The 16,435-nt window shown below is 40.8% G+C and overlaps 1 protein-coding gene across 10 annotated transcripts in view; it reads right to left on the bottom strand.

Moving 5' to 3' along the window:
• The window catches only part of PTPRK (protein tyrosine phosphatase receptor type K), a 586,903-nt gene extending 571,191 nt beyond the window's left edge, over positions 1 to 15,712 (bottom strand). For 5 of the 10 annotated variants that reach the window (XM_044249183.1, XM_044249202.1, XM_044249211.1 and 2 more), the window contains exon 1: positions 15,397 to 15,711. In XM_044249183.1, the coding sequence (XP_044105118.1) occupies positions 15,397 to 15,493 (97 nt within the window). In that variant the 5' untranslated portion in view covers positions 15,494 to 15,711. Of the gene's footprint in view, positions 1 to 11,759; positions 11,785 to 15,396 lie in introns of those variants that run through there. The other 5 variants (XM_044249217.1, XM_044249234.1, XM_044249242.1 and 2 more) reach the window with 3 other exon arrangements.
• Between the last annotated feature and the right edge of the window lie 723 nt (positions 15,713 to 16,435).

The following is a 16,435-nucleotide window of genomic DNA, read 5'->3' as shown; positions in this document are numbered from 1 at the left end:
GAATTTACAGTTCCTATGTTTTACATATATTTGTTTTTTGTTTTTTGGTTTTTGGTTTTTTTCAATAGGCTCTACTCCCAGCATGGGACTTAAACTCAGGACCCTGAGATCAAGAATTGCATGCTCTACCAGCCAGCCAGGCACCCCAAGTCCTATATACATTATATTTAAGTACTGTCTGCTATATACTGTTTCCATTCCATACACAGATCTGCCATTCTTAATCTTTTTCCAATTCAATACCCTTTAGGTACATGTTGTGACGTATGTAAGAACCAGTCTGCTTTCCAAATAACCGCTGGGTCATGATTCCAGAGCACAAAACAGGCAGTCCACTACACAGCCCCTTTTTGAATGGTTCCATATTTAAGTTTACATATGCTACAAGAGTTTGTTTTGCTGTTTTTTTATGCTTCTTTCTATTAAGACTATGAACTTGGTCAAATGTTGCATCAAAATGACAACATCTTAAGTAACTTTTTAAATGGTGAGGAGCTTATAAAAACACCTTCCGCCACCATAATCAAAAAGACCTAAGTTAGTAGGAACATCCAGTCAAGATACAAAATAACATTATTATGGTAAATTGAATATTATAGAAGTATTTATGTCAGCGAGGTTCAAACCTGCAGAGCAAAGAGCTTCTCTGATAAGAAAGTTGACAGGAATTTTTAATTATCTCTGGAGAGCAAACATTTTCATCAGTATAACTCAAGGAAAAGGGAGGTTTATTTCAATTAAAGCTAGAAGAGGTACAGTAGGGAAGTGAGAATATAAGAAATCTAAAGCTTGAGTGGAACATAAAATCCTTGTTGCAGTTTAGAGAGGATTTCCTCTACAATGACTGGCCGAAGAGCAACTCTGTAACAAAGCTAACAACTGTCAAAAGTTTAGGCAGACCCTGCGGCCATATGCCAGGATTCTAAAACGGCTTTTCCCTGTTGACAGTGGCTTGAAAAAGTCTTGGGGTTTAAATGCATCTGAAACTACCTGAGCTGAGAAGATTAACATCAAGAGTAACCTTCGCAAGGAAAACAAAAACTTTATCTCAAATTCACAGGAACATAGACATTCTAAATTCTAGTAATTCATTTACTCAGCCAGTGTTAAATGCAAATGGCACAGTACAGATACCTTTTTCTCGTTCCATAACCCTTGGAGAAACAACATTCTTTAGGAACTAAAGAGGCATCTCTTTATATTCTGCTAGTACCTATTATCTCATTTCTAAATCTGAGTGCTGGTCCTAGACTGGACAATAGTATCACTGGGATGGACACTTCTTATAAGTGGCAGAGAGTTCACTGCTCAACTGCCTGCTCAAATGCCGGTTTTAATCGTATTCCCAAATTAGAATTTTGTATTTTTATCTGAGATTAAATTTGTCCAGGCAGTAAACATGCTTGTTTCTGGAATGCACCAATTTTCCCACCTTCTCCAACATGGATAAGAAATGCTAAATGCATCTTGCAAAGATTTCTGAGGTATTTATACCCAAAAGTTAATGCTTCTGGTACTCTCACTCTACATATATAGATTTGGGGTTTTGTTTATTTGTGTTTTTTTGTTTTTGTTTCGGTTTTTGGTCATTTATCCTAAGATTTTGGTTCTTTAGGAATCAGTATAAATTTGCCACTTGTTTTCATAAACATTGGATGATACTCTTTCCAATGTTTGCTTTGGTCTTTGTTAATGAGTATATTGAGTTGTTTCAGGTATCCTGTTGTCTACTGTCTGCTGTTTTGTTTTGTTGTTTTTTTTTTTAAGATTTTATTTATTTATTTGACAGAGAAAGACACAGCGAGAGAGGGAACACAAGCAAGGGGACTGGGAGAGGGAGAAGCAGGCTTCCCCAGAGCAGGGAGCCTGATGCAGGGCTGGATCCCAGGATCCTGGGATGATGACCTGAGCCAAGGGCAGACGCTTAACTACTGAGCCACCCAGGCACCCCGATGCTGGTTTTATTTTAAAGTAAAAGACATTACAGTTATTTTTAAACATAACAGACTGGGATAGGATATTGTGCAAACACGGGTTAATTCAGTCCACTCATTAGGATGATGATAACATAAGCTGAAGGGAATAATTTATTAATGTGTCCAGCACTCTTCGAAGCACTTGAACTCAATATTCTTCCCCCAAAAAAAAAAAAAAACAACAACAACAATAACATCTAAGACAGGTAGGTAACTGATATTATCCCCTTTCACAGATGTGGAAACTGAAGGAACATGGTTAGGTCCCATAACAAGAAAATGTTGGAACCAGAATGTACACTCAAGCACAATCAGGTTCCAAAGTCTGTGATCGTAAACATTATTCTATATATTTTGCAAGTGGAGATAAGCATTCCACTCCCCCTCGTGTAAATGTAAAATGGGCACAAAATGTTACTGATTCAACTAAATTAAAATAAGTTTTCTAAATCTAGGGGCTCCTGGCTAGTTCAGCTGGTGGAGCATGTGACTCTTGATCTCGGGTTTATGGGTTTGAGCCTCATGTTAAGTATAGAGATTACTTAAAAATAAAATAGATCTTCGAAATTCTAATTTTTGAAGCTTGGGCCTATGGAATTTGGGATTACTTTTCCTTAGAAAAATGTACATATCCAAAATTACCTATCTCCTTCATTCACACACTGCAGGTCATTTGGGCCTCTTTTAATACAGAGGTTGAAAAATCCCCATTTCCTGGTAAAGCAACAGGTATATTTAAATGACAATACTGTTGCCCCCTCCAAAATGAATGAGTAAAGCACTAGGAATTGAATTTGACTCTTCCAGGATGCAGGGGCAGGGACAGTCTGGGGATTATCTCAGCCCACTGATTCTGAGCCTCCAGCCCTCTCTGCCAGCCTCTGGCCTCCCTCCCCAGGGGCTGCCCACTCCTTGGGACAATGAGCTTCCCTGAAGCAGCAGCAGAGAGGAGGCTGATCAGAGACTAGTGAGGCAGTCAATAAACAGTTGTATGTCACAGCAAATATGAATCTGCAGCCAACCAGCCAGGACCTCTGCATCAGAACACTGGGAATGTACATTTACATACAACCTAGATGAGGTTGCCCTCCAACAACCTTCCTGCTCAAGTTCCCAGACGGAGAATAAATGAGTGACTGTGAGCCTCTAGAAAAACAAATGTGCCCTCTCCTCTGCCCAACTTGTTTACACTTGCTCACACTTCCGATTACTCAACTTTTGGGAAATTCCACTTGATGGAATTTTATTATCATTGCAGCAAATTTCTGCATAATGCTCTTTTGGTAGGCTTCTAGCTTTTTGTGTGTAGACTCAAGGATATGGAAAGATCGCTGACACACTGGATTCTCCCAGGCAACATCTAAAGCAAGCTAGCAAATTGTGAGAGACAGCGTGCACTTTGAGATTTGCCAAGCCACAGGGCAGAGGTATGGTCAGTTACTGAATAGCCCCAGGCTTCACCAATGCATGGCTAGATGTGAAGCTATGCAAAGATTACCACTCCTTAATAGTCATAAAACTCACATATATTGCCAAAGGTCAAGGACCACACCTGGCTTGCTTGCCAGCATACCCAAGACCTGACACAGCATTGACACTTAGCAAATGTTCAAAAATATGCGGAGTGGAAGAATTAAATAAAGACATACAGGGTGCCTGGGTGGCTCAGTTGGTTAAGCGACTTCCTTGGGCTCAGGTCATGATCCCAGAGTCCCAGGATGGAGCCTGCATCAGGCTCCCAGCTCCATGGGGAGTCTGCTTTTCCCTCTGACCTTTTTCCCTCTCATGCTCTCTCTCTCTCAAATAAATAAACAAAATCTTTAAATAAATAAATAAATAAAGACATACAAACCAATCTTGGAACACTACATCAAAAGCTAATAATATATGAGATGATGACTAACATAACATAATAAAAAATAATAATTAAAAAAACAAAGAATAGACCTACATCTGGAACAACAACAACAAAAAAAGACATACAAACCTTATCTAAATCATGCTCTCGCCAGCCAAGCACAGCAGTTCGGATATCAAAAGGATTTTCTAATTCTTCATGAAAATGCACAAAGGAAAAACTATTCTGTACATTAAACTTGCTGTATATGATTATAGCCCTTAAAACATTTGGTCAAAATTTTTTCAATAAAAATATTCCATAATCATGTAACCTTTACTGACATATTTGCAGAAAATACAAATACTATTTGGTAGCATCAGAGTAAAGTTGACTTATATAGAGGGAAAATAAGTATATGGGTGAAAATGAATCTGGGGGGTTCATTGTAAGATACATAACGACAAATTCTCTCAGTGTTCACAAGAACCATACCAACTTCCTTATTCTACCACTTTCCCCAAACCTTAGATATACAAACAGACATGCAATGTATAACTGCAAATATACAAAGCACCTATTGGTTTCATTTCCATTGTTCAGCATATTATTTTTGTCTTCCGTGACAATTTATCAAATTTTCTATTCCCCCAAAATAAATTATATTTTATGGTAGTTTACAATTTAAAAAATACTTTCACATATATTTCAATTTTACCTTTCAAAATTGTCCTATTGAGTAACCAGAGAAAATATTATTCATAATTGTCCTACTGAGTAACTGGAGAAGATATTACAATCACTCTTCATTGTAATATTCCTATTTTAATGATAAGGACATTAAGGATTCAGCAGAAAGGAATTTCCTCCAGATCTCAGTGCCAGAAAGTAACAAAATTAAGACTGGCACAAGGTCAGAGCAAGCCCGATGCTCCATGCACTGAACGAACTCTTACGTAGCTCTCTAAAAGAACCTTTTGCTCTATCTGAAGCTGGTCGCTGCCAACCTCTTGACCTCATATATTACCTAAGTATTTAAATGCCAGTTTAGATAAAGGGGCAATAATGGGCCAACCCTGGATAGCACTCTGCCTCAACCCACCAGGTTGTTAGGCAAACTTATAAAACTTATCATTCAAGGAATCACACTTGTAAAAATATAAATAAGGGGTTAAAAAAAAAAAAGTCACAGAAAAAGCAGGCAATACCCAGGGGAAAAAAATAATAATTCAGTAACTTATTTAAGATAACACTTAAAGGTATGTGAACAGAAGCCTCCAGTCACAGAAAGAAGCATGCTCTAGTCAATAAATCTTCCACAACCACTGTCTTCACCCCTATGTTGCCAGGCCAGCTGCTCTAGCCAGAGTAGGGCCATTACCAGCCATAGAAGGGGATAATACTCTGGTCTAAACCAACACAACCACGTCTGAGCCCCTGGTCTTCAGTCACATTCAGGTTTAGGCCACCAGCATGGGTGTGTATCTAACAAAGGCTGGATAAATCTTTCCTTGTAAGTTGGGGAGGCTGGGCAAACAGCTGCTACTTCCCTACATTTCATTCATTATCTAGTACCCTAATTATCATATAGCAACTCTTGAATATCCTATGTTGGGCAGTTATGCGTTAGAAAGTTAGGGAGCAGAAGTGAGAAGATCCAAATTATAAACAAGTTCACCTTTGCCTCTTGAGTTTTTTCAAAATTAAATTCCAAAGTGAAGGATAACTAGGTTCTATTTCTCTATGTCAATTAGCATCATTTATCAGAAGTTAGCTTACCCTCTGGCTTCTATTAAAAATAAACAAATGCATGCATGCAAATACCTATTCATGTACATATGTAGGATATATACGATAACTGAAAACCAAGCAGTTATCTAAAATGGTCTCTTTTATTCACAGACATATTAATTATTATCACCTCATATTTGGACTAAAATTTTAATTAAAGCCAATCATTAAGTCTGCTTTGCTTTTGGAAACATTGTTTTAGAACTTCAAAATACAAACCAAAATAATTAAAGAAAATTCTAAATAATTAACCACCTATATAAACTACCATTAAGCAAAACAATGTATGTTGGCGACAATAGTGACCTAAAAATAAAAAGGTTGAATCTGAGGAGCGCCTGGGTGGCTCAGTTGGTTAAGCATCTAATTCTTGATTTCAGTTCTGGTCATACCCTGAGGGTCATGAGATCAAGCCCCATGTCAGGCTCTGCACTCAGTATGGAGTCTACTCAATATTCTCTCTCTCTCTCGCTCTCACCCTGGCCCTCCCCACTGCACTCGCTCTCTCTTTCTCTCTAAAATAAATAAATAAATCCTAAAAAAAAAAAACTTGAATTTAAGCTAAGTTCTTCCAAGCTGTAGGACTTTGGACAAGTGATATCAAATGAAAGGGCATTAATGTCTAAAGTCCTTTTCAGCACTTAAAATTCTGTGTATTTTTAATGTTGATTTATTCAATACTGAGGCAAAGAAAATAAAATAATGAAAACCATAAAATTCATGCTTTAAAGCACGGCTAAGAAGATAAACAAAAAAGAACACTTTGAAAATTATGAACTGCTGATCTGCAAGGCATAGAAAACTGCCAAGTGCAAAGTACCTCTTTCCCTTCTACCTCCCCCACCCTCTTCCCCTTAGAGACTACAGCTTAGGCCACCATGTCTTCTTAACATTACTATTTAGGGACCCAGAGCTGGGAACCATCTGATGCAACTGTCTTTTCCTCACCATATACTCTCTTCCCCCTCAAAAGATGCACCCCACTTTCTTTGCTTTTACTTCTTATGCCTCATTTAATTCCATCTTGAGCAACCACACTGTAGTTTGGTGGTATTTCCAGAACCCATCCCTGTATCTGTTGATAACTGATGGTTTGAGCCACAGTGCCCCCATCAGTCCATATGACCTTAGTGAGGATCTAGAGCTGAACCCAGAATCCTGTGAACTAAGCCAATAAGGGCACTTACTTCCCCTCAGTGGGAGCCTCTGATTCACTGGGCCTTTGCAGGTGCAATCACTAAATAAAGTATACATTTTCATACCAGACTTGAACCAAGAATCTCGTGGTATGGAAGCTGCCAAAGCTACTATGCTATATATGGAGCCTGAGAATGAACCTCCTGGAATGCCCCACAGGGAAGCTGAGTGGGCAGAAAGAGGTCATACCCCAGTGGAATCATGTGAACTCTAAGTCAAGGTATACCTGAATCATTAGTTAGGAGAGAAAATAAATTCCTCTTTTGTTGTAAACAGGCTGAGTTGTATTTCCTGCCCAAAAAATGCCTGCAACCAAAACAAACAAACAAACAAACAAACAAAAAAAAACCGCTAACCGCTACATATATGTATATATTTGATAATGAATTTTGGTTCCAGTAGTTCCTCACATTGTCACCTGAGGCAAGTTATTAGTTAACCTCTCGAGTCCTCAGTCTGCAAAGTGGAAAGATTCCAGTCTTCAAGGATTCTCACGAGGATGTAAATTCAGGTGAAACACTGACCATGAGGACTGGCAGGTCATCGGCACTCAACACATGGTAGTCCCTATTGTTGTTTTCCAACTGCTCTACTCCAACATGTGAGAGAATAAATGAACCTAATTACTGCTGACAAGAATAAAAGCAGAAGTAGTACAAAGAGAAAGCTCTAGAATTTGTAGTAAAATTGAAAATGTAACAAGTCAGATTCTTCAGACTCTAAAGCTCTTTAAGATGTATGGAAGTACCTTTCTGGGTTTTTCTCCATCACTAAGCTCCACTCAAGCACTTATCTATCTACGGTTAAACTTCTTCCTTAAATGCCAGTGTCTAGAATAAGTAAATGGGGAGATCATTGATTTGTAGCTTATTTATGAATCTAGCAACTATATATTTTATATTTCAAACAACACAGGTTAAGAGACTTTTATTTCCTGTCAAATGTGCAGAGAATTCTGCTGTGCCTTGCCCCAAACTCCTGCTCCTGATAGCATACTACAACCAACTATTACGGGTTAACATTAATTTATATTTCTCGTTTTTCAATAGTCTCTGCCATAACCATGTCATTATGCTAGTATATTCTGAATCACTAGTGAATGGCAAAAACAAATATAGCAGTCGTGATTTAATCAGAGACTTCACTGTTAAAACAGCCAGCCAAAGTAGACACGTTTAGAATAGTAAATGGATAACAAAACACACTTACAGCCTCATTAATAAGAAGGCAATTAGGTCTTCTGGGAAAATTCATTTTCTAAAAGAATGCTAAAGCAAGCTATAAAATGCGAGTAAAACTGTGTTTTGACATGAATACTGTACACTGTCTATTACATCATAATTTTTCTCTTGAGAAAACTGACAAGAATCTGTTCTTAAGTATGAGCACAAAAGATAGTAAAAAGAACACCAGTGATATTTAATGCATTCTACCTAACTCCTATTCATTAAATTTGACTGTCCCATAAATGAGCTCCTCATTACAAAGATCCTTATATTACACTTACAAGAAAAAGAGAAATATAAAACAAGAAATTGCTTCTACTATTACTACAGAGGGAATATCATTTCCTGTATCAACATATCAATATGCTAAATAAAAATTATTGACCTATATTATGTTTGGTTCCTTGATAATATCTTTACCTTTAAATATTCCTCACACAACACATTCATAGTCAAAACCATTTAGCCTTATTTTTATTCTCCTATGAAACGACTTCTTCCAAAATCATCTGAGTATTCTTTTTTTTAAAAAAGTGAATATTTCTGTTGTTTTGATATGTCTAGGGCATTAAATTATAAGAAAATACTTATCAGAAATATGATTCCAGGGAAATTTGTTTCATATTGTAATTAATCCCTTCACAATACTCTTACAATTATACAGTAAAGTGCATGTGACAAATCTTTTCAAACTGAGCTTTCTTTGTCCTAAAGCAGTGTTTCACAAAATTACGTGTTCAAGCAAATCACCTGGGGATTTTATTAAAATGCAGATTCTGAGTCAATGGCTCTGAGAAGAGCTCTGATAAGTGACCACAAGATCATCACAAGTTCCCAAGACTGACGTTGCTGGGGCATGGACCACAATTCAAGCAGCAAAATTCTAGGGCACCTTGGAGTTAATGAATCCACTGACCATGAGGCAGTCAGCCACCAATCCCGAGGTGGGCTGTGAGAGTACAAGAAAGGCTTCCTCTCTACTCTTGAATTTGTTGAATGACCTAAGGCGAATCACATTGAGGAGTTGTGGCCATAGGAAGCAGCTGCTAGGTCACCCCACCACCCAACAAGGATTAGGGGAATTTCTGTAGCTGGTCAGCTGCTGCTCTGGATAGGGTTTGGAGAATCGGCCTTTGGCAAGCAGCTAGTAAGGAGCAGGACTCACTAGTAAGTATTTATATAAATAGATACCAATCCAGAGGAAGGTTTATTATTTTCTCATTAAAAGTATAGTACAATATATTATAGACTATAGAGTTCGTTTTTCCATTTCAGTTTTTTCATCTATGAAATAGGCAAAGTAATTATCTGTTTTCAATACTCTTTCCAAAATATGAGTACAGGAGTTTGATTCCATCTGTAGGTGTCCTTAGCTTCCTTCTCATCTGAACCTCTGGACAATGAAGTTCTATCAATATTAAGATGTGTGTGTGTATATCTACAAAATACATTCTTTTATTTTTCAGCTTTCCCAGAAAAATAAATGCAAATAATAACTCATCCAGACATTCTTTTATTGGGCCTTATTTCTATCTGCATTCCTCTTAAGAAGATAATTCCTAGAATGACTAACCTGTAGAAAAATTCTGCCAGCACTGCCCTGCTCATCATTTTTATTAAAAGAGCTCTACAATCATATAAAGTGGAAACATGGATTATTTCATTCAGGACTACTTAATTTGCTCCTAAAACAATTGTAAGTGACAAAATAAGCCACTCGTAATTTTTATGGATTATCAACACACAGATGAGAATGCCAAAAAACTCCAAGCAGAGTAGAGTGGTGAAATGGCAACGTTCCACGACAGGATCGATACACTCTTCCACCCCGGCCACTATTTTCCCAGAACCTCAACATTCTGCAAAACCTCACAAAACTAATTTGAATTACGTACATTCAGTTTTTATTACTAAAATATTAAATACAAAAGAATTCCCATAAGAATACTTCAGGAAAATAATCCTCTCTCAACAGAATCTTCGTGGAACTAAGAAAAACTTGTGTGTGGAAAGAAGTTTCTTTAAGACCACTGCTCATAAAAACACAGCCTAAAGTTTACAAACTACCTCCAGAGTTCTCACCAATCATCAAAGATTCAAACATGTTTTTTTTTTCCATTTTTTCCATTTTCCAAAGTATAGTTGTACGCTTATCTCACTATTCTCAAAATAACAGGCAATGTGGTCCTCAAATTTGTCCTGTCCCCACCCTCAAAGAGGAAAGTCTCTCTTCCATTCAGAGATACCTAAGCACAAACACTCTGAGACATTAAAATATCATTTCATGAATTTACAACTTTATTTCTGGCTTCAATTAAAATTAAAATTAGCCTGATGGACAGACTGACTGACTTTGTCATCAAATACTAGTTTAAGACATCATGAACTGGGAAGATATCATTGTTCAGTAACCCGTGACAAACAGCATGAGTTTTGGTGAAAAAATAAGTCATGTTCAAAAGCAATTATAACCTTTTTAGGGAAAGAGAAACACCATTTGATAAAGGAACACAAAACAAATACATATGATCAAAGGATAAAGTCTGAGAGGAATACACAGAGGGAAATTTTTACATCTACAGAATAAGAAATGAATGTGTTTGGACGAAGGCAAAGGCTGACTCCAATAAACAAATCAAAAATAAGGTGCTTTTTTCCTTCTTTAAAAAAGTAAATAAAAGATCAAACATACGCCCACACAGGCGCGTGTGTGCGCGCGCACACACACACACAGAATCCTGGTGTTCTTTGTTTTGTCTTTAAGAACAATCTGTAAACTCTCTTGATGTTTCCTGCTCCCAGTTGTGCAGCAATCCTCTTCCTGCCCTCCATGAAGAGCAAGTAGAGGAAATGGGAATAGCACAGGGCAGATGAGGACAGCATTTTCCGTGCCTCTGAGAAGTACATCCATATTTAGCATGACTTACACTGTTTTTAATACACCTTGAGCGGACCTAGATCATGGCACTTCAAAAGCATTGGTAGGCAACAACACAGGTTCTCTATATAGGACCATATCACACAAATTAAATGCTTTTTAAAGGCCATAAAAATGTATAGTAAACCATCACAGGTAGAAATATGAGATTTGATGGGAAAACTGGCATTCGCTCTGGGTAGTGGTTGAATCATAGTTCCAGTTTTTAAGAACATGTCCGGCACCAAAAGATGTTTAGCGGGAACAAAAAGACTATGATGTGTATGTGCATGCAGGCTTTGTTGTTGCTAAAGAAGAGTGGGAAGGAGTGTGGGAGAGGGGCAAAGCCGCAGAGGGGTTGATTTATTTTTCAAAATCGCATTTATGAATACAAAGAGAAGAGCTGTCAGCAGCACACATGCCAAGCCCACATAGCAGCCAGACCTGCCTCTTCCCGTCTGGGTAGGCCAGACACAAAACGACATCTTGCAATCCAGGAAAATCAGCACAGTCAGATATATGGAGAATAATGAGAGAAAAAGCAGTCCTGGAAATGTCCACTTATATATCATTACTACTGTTAGAATTTATAGTTTTAATGAACTGAGGGACTGAGCAATTCTGGTCAATCAAAACCAGAAAATCAGCAAGCAAACCTTGAAACAAGCTGTTTCTGATATATTTTCCTAGTAGGTAGTAAGTATGAGAGGAATTAACTTCACATACAGAGACATCACGGAGTCAGACACCAGGAAAGGGGCATTGTTTAGATAAGCTGCAAGGTCAGAAGGGATCAAGTCTGAGGGCACACTTACAGTATGACATGCCAGGAACCAGATCAAGTGAGGAGGATCCTGAGCTGCATTTCCAGGCTCACATCATACTAGAGACACAATAGTCCCTCTCTAGGTCATTGATAAGACTGCATCTAAAATGCTGCATATTTTTTTCTCCAAACTCTGATGAAAATCTGAACAACCAACAGTTGAACAAACAGCTAAACAAATGACTAAAAAATATATTTTTTCTATTGCTAGAACACTAGTAATGTTAATAATGATTTTTCCACAGATTAGCTCAAATAGCAATTTACATGAGATAAGCCAAAAAAAAAAAAAAAAGAATAATTTCTCTCACTATACTGATAAAATTATAGTCTGGCCATTAGGATATTTATATTTAATAATGATTAAAATGAATGACTGGCAGAGGAAACATACACACACACACACACACACACACTCCTAAACAGCCCATCCTTACTAGGCAAGTGTGGGAGCAAGCAAAGGAGACTAAAGCCAAGGCACTTAGTTACCTTAATGTATGACGCCTACACCCCAGAGAGCTGCATAATACTTTACAACTTATAGTGCCAGTTCACATAAATTATTTCATACCACCCTCATAAAAACCAGGTAGAAAGGTCAGATATTATTATCTCCATTTTACAGATGAGAAAGCTGAGTTTCCAAGTAACTTCTGTGTGACTGGTTTTGTCAGGCATCTGAGTCCCAGGACAGAATACTGTCTTACATTATAATATGAAGAGATAACAGCTACATAATCCCATGAATATCAGTGCATCTTTGTGCTTCTATGCCTCAGTTTCCCCAGATATGACACTGTATCATTTTAAGTGAAAAATTAGGATAAAATAACATAAATTGATATTTACAGGCTGTTCTGGTTTTAAAGAGGCTCACCATGCAACATGTAGCATTTTCACACTTTCATTCCAAAAGCTAAGGAAAAAGTCACAGTGATAAAAATATTATTAAATTTGTGGTTTAAAGAAAGCACAATGGATGAGTATATGACATAACCAACAATCCTTAGTATTTCAAAATTTGCTTTTGAAGTGTACTTCATTAGAAACCACATGATAATATCTAAAAGTAATAATTGGCCTTAATGGATGTGGTTTAAAAGACCTATTTAATAGGATATTTTAAAATTCTGAATATATATTTGTTTTAGACTTTTAAAGCTTTTTATTCAAATTTCTCAAAAGAAATAACAGTTCATTAAAGTAGAATCTAAGAGTAAAAAACAGCAAGAAAGTATACACCTTCAGTCTCTGAATCTATGTATTTACAACAAATCTGACTGCCATAAAATCTGATGACAGTAGAATATCAAATGGCTTAGGATAACCAGAACACGAAAATGTTTACAAGACAAACTTTTAATTCATGATGAAAAGCAGATTCACAATCTGACTTTAAATAGGAGGAATAAAAAAAATTCATTTCTGGGCATATATGTAAATCCTGAATGGCAAATTTTTTGAGATACAGTCCTACAAGAAGTGCATTTATTAGGACTGCACATTCTCTTACTTAAACGTAACATAAAGTCAAATGTTTTGCTTTGTTACTAAAGCAAAGCCAGGCGTATTTGGTAAAATTATTTAGAACTGGATATCTAAGAACACAACTGTTCACTAGAGATACCTAAACCAGGGTTCAAAAAAGCTCATCTGTACATTCTGTTGGAGGGAGTTTAGTATTTACTAAAAGGTCAATAACATTTAAAAGGAGAAATATAAAAGTTTCTTTACTGCTGAAAATGTATCCATCAGCAGTTGAGACATTAGTAGTTGCAATTCTGTAATACATGTAAATCTAATCATGCAACTGGTAGAATCCAAACTTTCAATTAACAAACTACATGCCTTTTGAAGCGTAGGCGCTCAATGCAGTGACAAACACTGTGCAGAAATCAATACCCACTCTAACTTGCCTGCATATAATGACTTCCATCAAGCATGGTTCCAATACCAACCAGCATTATATGTCAGAGATGCATTCAGCAGTAATACTTACTCCAGAAAGAATTAAATTAAGCCATCGGATCATTCACTGCATAGATCTGCCGTCTGCATACATCACCAATATACACAGCTTTTCCTCTACATGCTGCATTTCATAATATGCCTTAGTGCGCAACACATACTGCCACCTGAATCTGTGGTCTAACTCCTTTTACAGCGTTCTCCGGGGAAGGTGGGGGGGGATGTAAGGGAAATAAACATTACTCCGGATCACAACAATCTGAGTTTATTTCCAGGAAGCAGGGCAGCCACAACACGGAGAGAAACTGACAAGCGCAAAGTAAGTTCGTTCTCCGCATTCTGCGGCCTCAGCCAAGAGCGCGGCTGTCACTTGCCGGGTCTTCTCCGTCACCCCTCGGCCACCAATGTGTCTCCATCTGCACCAAGACCCAGGGCAGCCAATGCGCTTGCCAGCCAAGCTGAGCTGGGTGAACTGGCCAGAAAAGTTGTCAGGACCGGCGAGCGGCAGACAAGCGCCCGGGAGCCCGCTCCCCAGCATCCACCTGGTGAAACTTCAGAGCCCCCAGAGGAGAGAACGAAAGAAGCAACTAACAGAAAAGATAACAAAACTGGAAGCGTCGAGGACGGGACTGGGAGAGACGGGGTTCCACGGACTTCTCTGAGTGGCTTTACCAAGAACCCAAAGAGCCAAGTGCAAGACCACACCACATCCCTCCCTTTGGGCTCAGCCGATTGTCGCTCGCAGCCCCCAGCATCGAGGCGGGCTCCGGGGGTCACCGCGCCTACTTCGCCGTGCCTCCGCTGGAGGAGTAGTTGCCACAGCTAGGGTCCGGCTTTCCCCGTCCGGCACCCAGACCTCGCTGCCCAGGACGGCTCGGTGTGGGTCCTTAGAATCATGTTTCAAAATATCTTACAGGCTCCGCCAGCACACACACGGAACGTACTCCACGCAGCGCCCTAACCCACGGGGCAAAACCAGGAGCCGCCAACACTGGGGGAGGAGAAAGGGACTGGGGGAGGGACGGGGAAGTAGTTAGACAATAGTCAAGGGAGGTTATTCCCGGGACAAAAAGCACCTGGCAAAGCGCGCGGAGGTCAGTCCCTTCCAGTCTCCACATTTCTGACAATGGCTTGGGGGGGGGGGTATTCTTTTTTTTTTTTTTTTTTTTTTCCTTAAACGCTCTCGAGGCAGACAGCAACAAGCCCACACCAGGAGCAAAAGAGTAGCCGGTCCCCAGAGTCGTAAGTACTTTTTCCTTCTCTCTTCCCCAGCGTGGTGCAGCGTGCGCTGGACGCGGAGGCTACCAGTTTCCCAAGAAAAGCAATGTCTCCCCACACTCCCGGACAGCCCTGCCAGCCTTGGCCCCGAGCGAGCCTCCGAGAGGAACAATGGGTCGCGGAGATGAAAGTTACCTGCGCCAAGTGGCGCCCAGCCCGGTGCCCGCGTCCCACCTACCACAAACTCTGGGGACATCTCTCCCTCTGCCCTGTGCCCCCGTCCGGGCAGCCAAAGCTTCCCCCGAATCCTTGCCCACCCCGCCCCCCCCCCCGGCCCCGGCGAAGAGACGGCTTCAGCCCCCGCGAGCCCCGGGCCGGGGGCATTCGTCCGGCATTCAGAAACCCTTCCCGCTCCCACGCCCACCTTCCGGGCCACTCACCTGCGGAGAACTGGCCTTGGGCCGACCCCAGGGGAGACCGAGGGGAGAGGAGCAAGAGCGCCACAAAAACAGGCAGCGCCGCCGCCGCCGTATCCATGTCGACTTTGGGAGAAGTTTCAAGCAGCTTTGCAAAGAGCTGCCCGGAGAATCGCCGCGAAATCCACTACCGAGGTGCCGGCCGGGCCTCGCGGGATGAGGGCGGGAAGTCCGCTGCCGCCCGCCGGCACTTTTTCCTTCTTCGCGGTCCCCAAACTACCTTAGGGGCGCAAGCGCCGCCCGCGTCGCCGGCCGGCTGCGGCGGCAGCTCTCCATGCTCAGCCGAGGCTGCTCCTGTTAGTCAAGAGTTACTTTGCTCGGGGAGGGACGGGGGCGGAGCCGGGGGTGACGTCGCCCCGCGGGCTCCGGGAGCTTCTGAGGAATGCAGGCTCGGGCGCGGCGCCGCCGCCTCCTGCCGGAGAGACGCGCGCCAGCCGCGGCCGCGCGCCCCGCGCCTCTCGCCGCCTTTGTTCGCCGCCCGCCGCCGCTCGAGGGAGCGGGCGGGAAAGGGGACCCGCGCCGCTGGCTGCCCTGTTGCAGAAATGGGAGTCTGAGATGCGAGTGTTTGGTGAGCCGTGTAGCGGGACCACAGAGGACGGGCGCGGAGAAAGCCCCAACGCCGGATCAGAGGCGCCCTGGGCTTGTGTCCCTGGGTGGAGGTCCCGCCGGAGCGGATGCCGGTAGGAAGAAGCGCGAGTGTAGAAGCGCCCTAAGGAAACACCCACCTGCATGGAAAACTCACTGTTCCTTATTCCTGTAATGAGGACTAAGACACCTCACCCCCTACAGAAAACTTATTACTCCTTATGATATAAAAATAAAACTTGAACCAAAATAAACGTTCGGTAACTTTCCAGTGTGAGCCGCTGGCGTGTCTCCTTGCTGGTTTACTTGTCATTTGCCCAATATTTGGATTTACTCTCTGCTTCGCTGACTTTGCTTGTTGTTCTGAAACCTTCCGGCCTCTTTCCGTTTCTTCCCTCAGGAAGAACCTAAGAACTGC

Source organism: Neovison vison, chromosome 1, assembly GCF_020171115.1.
Source record: "Neovison vison isolate M4711 chromosome 1, ASM_NN_V1, whole genome shotgun sequence".
In the NCBI taxonomy this organism is placed as follows: Eukaryota; Metazoa; Chordata; class Mammalia; order Carnivora; family Mustelidae; genus Neogale; species Neogale vison.
Note: the sequence above shows the minus strand (reverse complement) of the source record. Positions and strands in the feature narration are given on the sequence as shown.